The 8,554-nt window shown below is 60.2% G+C and overlaps 1 protein-coding gene across 1 annotated transcript; it reads left to right on the forward strand.

Moving 5' to 3' along the window:
- The first annotated feature begins 1,886 nt into the window (after positions 1–1,886).
- Positions 1,887–7,889, forward strand: LOC132080522 (START domain-containing protein 10-like). The gene is made up of 6 exons (XM_059483725.1): positions 1,887–2,051; positions 5,566–5,713; positions 5,796–5,899; positions 5,990–6,107; positions 6,781–6,833; positions 7,677–7,889. The coding sequence occupies exons 1-6, from the start codon at positions 1,887–1,889 to the stop codon at positions 7,887–7,889; spliced, it is 801 nt and encodes a 266-aa protein (XP_059339708.1).
- Positions 7,890–8,554: the final 665 nt, after the last annotated feature.

Raw genomic sequence — 8,554 nt, forward strand, 5'->3', positions numbered from 1 at the left:
GCTGGGGCCCGGGCGCTGAGCACGATCCCAGTGAGAGGTCCTGGATAAGGTTCTGGACAGGAGAATGGACAAATGGACAGCATGAGAAGGATGTGGCCCCAGCCTGGGTGCTCCTGGCAGTACCAAGGAACGCCAAGCCCTGTGCTCAGAGTGGTTCCCAGTCCAGGGAGAGATGGAGGGAGGGGCTGGAAAAGGAGCAGCAGATGCTGCTGGCAGGGCTGGAGCTGGGGGAGAGCTGGGTTGGGATCCACCAGCACCCTGCAGGTGCCCTGGGGGCAGAGCCAGTCCCTCTCAGTAGGGCACCCCTGATGGATGGTACCCAGGGGCAAGGGACATTCACTGCAGCTCCAGACTGGGCAGTAGAATTGGTATTTTCTCCTGGGGAGGTGGCACAGTGTTGAAGACATCTTTTCATGAAAAATCCTTTCCTTAGGATTTTTCCTCCTGAGAAGCTGAGAGGCCTCAGGAACAAAATGTAAACATTGATTATCTGCTGCTGTGGAATGCAACAGGTGCATCTGGGATTGGTCTCATGTGGTTGTTTGTAATCAATGGCCAATCACTGTCAGCTGGCTCAGACTATCCGAGACAGAAGCTTTATCACTCTTTCCTATTCTATTCTTAGCTAGCCTTCTGATGAAACCTTTTCTTCTATTATTTTAGTATAGTTTTAATATAATATATATAATAAAATAATAAATCAAGCCTTCTGAAACATGGAGTCAGATCCTTGTCTCTCCCCTCATCCAAGAACCCCTGTGAACACTGTCACAGCACAGCTGTGGCACTGAGGTGCGCAAATCCATCCTTGCAGGCTGGGCTGAGCCCTGGGTGACCTTTCCTGTGCTCATGGTGGCAGGGGGCTGGACACCCCCGGGGGTGCAGTGTGACGGTGTTCACAGGGGTCTCAGGTTGAAGGAAGAGACAAGAATGTTGACTCCATGCTTCAGAAGGCTTGATTTATTATTTTATGATATATATTACATTAAAACTATACTAAAAGAATAGAAGAAAAGGTTTCATCAGAAGGCTAGCTAAGCTAAGAATAGAAAGGAAAGAAAGATAACAAAGGTTTGTGACTCGGGCTCTCTGTCCGAGCCAGCTGACTGTGACTGGCCATTAATTACAAACAACCACATGAGACCAATCACAGATGCACCTGTTGCATTCCACAGCAGCAGATAACCATTGTTTACATTTTGTTCCTGAGGCTTCTCAGCTTCTCAGAAGGAAAAATCCTGAAGAAAAGGATTTTTCATAAAAAGATGTCTGTGACAGTGCAGCACGCTGTGAGCCCAGCAAGGGCCACCTCCCCTCACGAATCCCTTCCCCCAAGCCCCAGGGCGGGCTGAGAGCCGGGCCCTGTGCGCTGGGCCGTGCCCCTGCCTGGCCCACATCCCGCTGCTGCTCCCGGCATCAGCTGATCGCTCCGGGCAGCCGCTGCTGCACAGTCAGGCACACAGATTGCCGGGGAAGCGGCCAGGGGACAGCAGGGTGGCAGCCCGGGGGGCTCGGGGGGCCGGGGGCAGCCGTGCCCTGAAAGCCGAGCCACCTGCGCGCTGCTACCTGCTGAATAATAGAGGAGCTGCCGGCCAGCCCAGAGAAATGTGATGCTGCTGAGGCGGCCCGGGAGGACACCCGAGCTGCTGCTGGAGCTGCGATAGCGACTGCAGCCAAGGAGCTCCCGGCCCCAAGGAGCTCCCGGCCTAGCGGGCTGCCCGCAGCGCTCGGCCCGGCCTGCCCGGCCCGCTCCGGGGGCTCGGGCTGGGGCTGGCAGGGCGATGTGAGCTGCCCGGGCACCCAGCGAGCACAGAGCTCCAGGGCAGGGCTGGGTGTCCCAGGGGTTGAGGCAGAGGCTGCCCGCAGGCAGGCAGCAGCTCAGCCCCATGTCCAGAGGAGGGGAGATGGTTTATATCCCCGATGACTCCGACTTCAGCTCCTTCAGGGATCAGTGCGAGAGCCTGGAGGGCTGGCACTGCCGCTACAACAAGGCTGGCGTGACCGTGTGGAGCCAGGGCCAGGAGGAGAGCTGCACCGTGCAGAAAATCAAGGTAAGCGGAGCTTTCCCTACCCCAGCCGTGTGCCAGCGGCTCCCGGGGGTCCCTGGGCACTGCTCCGTGCTGGGGATGCCAGCCCGGCCTGCCTGGGGGTGTTTCTGCCCCGAGTTCCCGGGCTGGCAGGGTTAGACCTGAAGATGCTCCCCAGCTGCTGCTCGAGCTCCTGCTGCTCACTGGGGCTGTCCCCGCTGGGATCCCCCATCCTGCTGCTCACCTGGGGGTACTCTTGCTCCCCACAGCATCCTGCTGCTCACCTGGGGCTGCCCCTGATCCCCACAGCATCCTGCTGCTCACTGGGGGCTGCACTCGCCGGGATCCCCCATCCTGCTGCTCACTGGGGGCTCACCCAATCCCCACACCGCTGGGATCAGTCACATCATAGAGATGGCCCTGCTGGAGCCCCCAGACAGGCTCATGGGATGTCCCCAGTGTCCCTTCCCCAGCTCTGCCGTCCCCTCCCATCCCCACGGGTGGGATCCTGTGGCAGCCCCAGGTGCTGTTCTGGGAGGTTTGACACCTGCCAGGGGCTGGAGCTGGGGTGCTGCAGAGGGACAGGAGGCTCAGCCATCCCTCAGGTACCTTCTGGTTGATCTGCACAGCCCCAGGGGCACTGCCAGGTGACCCTGGGCATGCCAGGAGGGGCTGCAGGGGGCATGGGGTGAGCCCAGCATGGTGTCACAGATTTTGGCTTTTCTGGCACCAAGAATCCTGACTCCTGGGCAGGGATGGGACCTGCCATAGTGAGGAGAGGCAGAACATCCGACCTGCAGGGCAGCCCAGCTGCTGGAGAGCATTAGGGTCAGGGTTAGAGTTCACCCAGCAGTGTCACCACAGCCCCAGGGAGGTGGGGAGGAGGGGAAAAGGCTCTGAAAGAGGCTCTTCCCCCCGCAGAAGCTCTCCTGCAGCTGGGGCACGAGGAAGAGCAGGGCACACACTGCTGCCCTGGACAGAGACCCTGCAGGGCCAGGGGGAGGAGCAGGAGCAGCACTCTCAGCAAGGCTGCAGCTCCAATTCACATTTCCCTGGTCCTGTGAGTCAGGGAAGGGCTTCTGCACCTGGGTCAGGGAGCATTTAAACCAGCTGGGCATGCACAGGATTAAGGGGTGCTGAGGGGTCAGGCCAGCACCTCTTTGAAAAGTCCTGGTGACTGCAGCACCTGGGAAGAGGCAAAAATCCCATTCCTCTCCCAAAAGGAAGCTCCAGGGTGGCACTGTGGGCTGCTGTGTCACCCCAATCCCTGGGAAGGACACGGAGAATGTGCTCCTGGGAGCCATGTCCTGAAGGAGGAGGGCAGTGGTGACAGCAGCAAGGACCTGCCAAGGGTAAATCCTGCCTCAGCAGCCTCTGCAGGGAGAGGTTGGCTCTGTGGCTGTGGGCAGGTCCAGCCTTGGACAGGGCTTCCTGTGGTGAGATCTGGACTGGAGAGGTGGATGCTGCTCAGAGTGACCAGGACAGGCTGGCAGGAGCCTGGCATGGGGGCTGCAGTTCTGTCCCCCCTGCCACCACTGAGCCCCACAAGCAGCGGGGCTGCAGTTCTGTCCCCCATGCCATCGCTGACCCCACAGGACCCCAGGCAGGTCCTGGGCAGTCAGGGAGCATCACCCGCCTGGTTCAGGGCAATCATTGGGATTCCCCTGCCCTGGAGAGGGCCTGGGCACGGTGCAGGAGTTGGCACTGCCCAGAGCCCCTTCCCATAACGTGGGATGCAGCCTGAGCTGCACAGCTCCCTTGGGGTCAGGAGAGCCTCGGTCTGTCCATTAACTGAGGGAGTTAATTACCTCAGATTCCCTGAGCAGCTGCAGCTATGGATTTTTCCCACCCGAATTCCCTGTGGATGGGTCTGGGCTCTGTGCTTTCCCCATCACTGCTGCTGTGCCGGGCAGGGCCGTTCATCCGAGCCTGCAGGGGGTGGTGGACAGGCTTTAGTGGAGAATTTGGGGCTGCAAGGCTGCGACGGTCCCTCTGTGACACCCAGAGTTTCCTGGAGGCCCACGAGCTCCACTTGCAGCTGGAAAATTCCCTCACCAGCAGCAGCAGCACCTGCAGACCCCGCTGCAGGCAGGGAGGGAGAGCAGGGGGAGCGGGCTGGGTGCTGCCACCCTCCCCCGGTGCCCTGGGCACTGCAGCACATCTCCGAGCCGCCCTGGGCACGAGTCCATCCATCTCCAGGGAAAGCTGGCCCGAGATTGATGGCACCTGCCACGCTCCGAGGGCCATCTCCGCTTACACGGCGCCTCATCAAAGATGCAAGGGCTCTAACGAGGAGCAGATGACATCTCCCTCCTGCCGGTGCTCCGAGGAGCAGGGCGGCCGCCTTCATCAATAATGCACGGCTGGCACAGCTCCGCGGCTCCGCTTACAGCCGGGCCCGACAGCCCCGGGGAGCGGGTCCGAAATCCCCCAGGAGAGAGCCCAAACCCCCCTAAGGAGTGGCTCTGAAACCCTCCTAGACTGGGCCCAAAACCCCCCGGGAGTGGGTCTGAAATCCCCTGGGGGTAGACACTCCCCTAAGAGTGGGCTGAAACCCGCCCAGAGCGGACCCAAAACCCTCCCGGGGAATGGCCCCGAAACCCCCCGGGAGCAGACCCAACAACCCCCGGCAGCTGCCCCCAAACTCCTCTGGAGTGGCCCCAAAACTCCCCTGGGAGTGGCCATGACAGCCCCGGGAGAGGGCCTGAAACTCCCCTGGGAGTGGCCCCAAAACCCCCCTGGGAGTGGCCCCAAAACCCCCCTGGGAGCAGACCCCAAACCGACCCAGAGCAGCCCTGAAAGCCCCCGGGAGCAGCCCTGAAACTCCCCTGGGAGTGGCCCCAAACCCCACCGGGAGCAGCCCTAAAAGCCCCCTGGAGTGGGTCTGAACCCCCCCAGGATCGGATCCCACGCACAAGATATCAGGAAGCACACGGGCGCCCCTTTGTTTGCCCTGCAAGGACATGGGGTAGGGGACAGGCATCAAAGCCTGGACCAGCGGGACCATCGATGTGAGGGTCATTCCAGCCCTGCGGTGGCTCTGGGGGTGTCCCGCAGCAGGGACCGTCCTGCATCCTCCATGGCACGGGGCACAGGACAGCCCAAAGTGCTCATGCCATCCTCCATGGCGCAGGGACAGGGGACATCCCGAAGTGCTGGTGCCATCCTCCATGGCACGGGAACAGCCCTAAGTCCTGGTGCCGTCCTCCATGGCACGGAGACAGGGGACAGCCTGAAGCCCTGGTGCCACCCTCCATGGAACAGGGATATGGGACAGCCCAAAGCCCTGGTGCCATCCTCCATGGCACAGGGACAGGGGACAGCCCAAAGTCTTCATGTCATCCTCCATGGCACAGGGACAGGGGACAGCCCTCATGCCATCCTCTGTGGCACAGGGACAGCCCGAAGTCCCAGTGCCATCCTCCATGGCACAGGGATATGGGACAGCCTGAAGTCCCAGTGCCATCCTCCATGTCCCAGGGACATGAGACAGCCCGAAGTGGGCACAGCCCAGGGTGGGTGCTCCCTCTCCCCGCAGACCCGCATCTCCTGCAAGGACGTCCCTGCAGAGACGCTCTATGACGTGCTGCACGACACCCGCTACCGCAGCAAGTGGGACTCCAACATGATCGAGACCTACGACATCGGCCGCCTCACCGTCAACGCTGATGTGGGATACTACTCCTGTGAGCACCCCCGAGACCCCCGGGCCCCTCCCCAGCCCCCTGAGTGTGTGTGGGGGCCGGGGCTCATGGGATCTGCCTGCAGGGAAGTGCCCCAGCCCCCTGAAGAACCGGGATTTCGTCACGCTGCGCTCCTGGCTGCCCCTGGGCAATGACTACATGATCATCAACTACAGCGTCAAGCACCCGGTGAGCCCTGTCTGCCCCCAGCCTGGCAGGGCCGTCTGTGGGCACAGGCAGGGCTGGGCAGGCTCTGAGGTGCCCAAAATCTCCCCACAGAAATACCCACCCCGCAAGGATTTCGTGAGGGCCGTGTCACTGCAGACCGGGTACCTGATCAAGGCCAACGGGGACGGCGCCTGCATCCTCTATTACCTCACCCAGGTGGACCCTCGAGGTGAGTGCCCCTCACCCAGAACTCACCCCTCTGGCTCTGATTTTATATTATGCCACTTTTGTTTTCCTCCCTCCCTTCTCCAGCCTAAAAAGGTTCCATCTGTCTGCTAATCTGTGATCCTCCCAGTCATAAGAACCACTGTCCAGTCAGTGGAACTCAAATTTTAGTTTGTAGGATCATGGCTTAAAGGCTTTGGGATCCTGTGTGTCACCATATGCGTGTCTCTGGTATGCAGGTTTATTGTGTGTCTTTTAATGCTGCAGAATTATTTCCAGAAGGTAAGCTCAACGCTTTCCAGAAGGCAGACTCAAGCCCAGAGGTCATGTAGGAGGACGTGGTATTAATTAGAAAAAGAGTAACTCTGGCCTGGTGTTCTGCATCTGCAACAGTCACAATCTTCTATCAATTCAAAAGTAATACAATTATTTTTATAGAATAACCTCTTTTTCAAAATTCAACCATAGAATTAGTTCCATGAACTCATTCTGAAGCCCTCCCATTACTACATTATCTATGCATGTCCAAATAACTCTCCATGACCTGGGGCCCCAGGAATGGGGGCAGCCCCAGGATGCAGGGGTGCCCACACCAGCCCTGGGGGTGCTCTAGGCTCATGGTGCCTCCCCTGGGGCTGGCCCTGCTCCTCTGGTGACAGAGCTTTGGGCTCTTGCAGGGTCGCTGCCGAAGTGGGTGGTGAACCGCGTGTCCCAGTTTGTGGCACCCAAGGTAAGGAAGAGGATGGGAGTTATGGACAGCAGGGATGAGCTGCCCAAATTACCCCGGGTGGGGACAGGGTGGGTGACCCAGGGCCCACAGGGTGGGTGCTGGGTGACCCGGGGCTCTGAGAATGGATGCTGGAAGACCCAGAACTCATGGAGTGGTGCTGGGAGACCCAGAGCTCACAGAGCAGGTCCTGGGTGACCCAGAACCTGCAGGACGGGTGCTAGGCAGTCCAGAGCTCACAGGATGGGTGCTGGGTAATCCAAGGCTCTCAGGATGGGTGCTGGGTGGCCCAGAGCTCACAGGATGGGTCCTGGGTAGTCCAAGGCTCACAGGATGGGTGCTGGATGACCCAGAGCTTGCAGAATGGGTGCTGAGCGATCCAAGGCTCACAGGATGAATCCTCAGTGATGCAGAGCTCTCAGGATGGGTGCTGGGTGACCCAGAAACTGCAGGATGGATGCTGGGAAGTCCAGAGCTCACAGCATGGGTGCTGGGTAATCTAAAGCTCTCAGGATGGGTGCTAGATGACCCAGAACCTGCAGGACGGGTGCTGGGTGGTCCAGAGCTCACAGGATGGGTCCTGGATAATCCAAGGCTCACAAGATGGGTGCTGGATGACTCAGAGCTTGCAGAACGGGTGCTGAGCAATCCAGGGCTCACAGGATGGATCCTTGGTGATACAGAGCTCCCAGGATAAGTTCTGGGTGATGCAGGGCATGCCCTGGGCACATTGCTGGGGCAGCCAGGCCCCCATCCTCAGACAGCAACCGAAACCCTGCAATGGGGTGCTGGGAGCTGTTCCCACAGCCCAGAGCAACCCAAACCCCAGCCCCTCTGTGCCCTCAGGCCATGAAGAAGATCTACAAGGCTGGGCTGAAGTACCCGGAGTGGAAGCGGCGGCACGACCCCGGGTACAAGCCCTGGGTGTACCCCGAGCAGAACACGCTGCCCAGCGTCAGCCTGGCCGAGCTGTCCGTGCAGCATGCCGAGTCCCTGGAGAACATCGACGAGACCGGCCTGCCCGAGGAGCACCTGAGCACCAGCGACCACGAGGCCTGAGCCCTGAGCACAGGGAGCCCCCTTGGCACCCAGACTTGGCACCCAGGGGGCACAGCTGGGAATTCGGGCTGTCCCTGCTTCTCTGTAGTCACATCTGCTCTCCAAGTCTTTCATCATTGACCCCTCTCCCTACCCAGGTAGTGGGAAATGTCCTGTGGGATCTGTGCAGCCACAGGGGCTGGGAAGAGGCAGGGTGGGCACCCTGGTGGCCCCTGTGCCCATGGAGATGTCCCTGCAGGAGACAGAGAGGGCAGTGGGTGTTCAAGAGCTTTCCTGGCACCTGGATATGTCTCTGCCTCTCTATGACCCTCAAAGGCCCAGAAGAGGGGGGTCTGTCAGGGTCCTGCCCAGCCTTTGCAGCAGCACAAGGTTTGCATTGACCCTGTCTGGCCTGCCCGAGGTCAGGCTGGACACACTGCAGCCCTCCACGCCCCTCCAAGCTTAGTGTGACCCCCTCCCCATATCAGTGAGCCCTCCCAGGCCCTCTGCTGAGCGCCAGGCTCACCTCTGCAGGCTGGCTGCAGCCCAGCTGGCTCTGGGGACCCCTTTCCCTGCTGTTTTTGGGGTCCTGGGCCTCCTGTGTTCCCACTCCCCCAGTGTTTGCCGCTGCTGTGGTTCCTGGCACAATAAAGGGGTTGGTGTGTGTGAGAGCTCACGAGGTGGCA

This window comes from Ammospiza nelsoni, chromosome 16 (genome assembly GCF_027579445.1).
Source record: "Ammospiza nelsoni isolate bAmmNel1 chromosome 16, bAmmNel1.pri, whole genome shotgun sequence".
Taxonomy (NCBI): Eukaryota; Metazoa; Chordata; class Aves; order Passeriformes; family Passerellidae; genus Ammospiza; species Ammospiza nelsoni.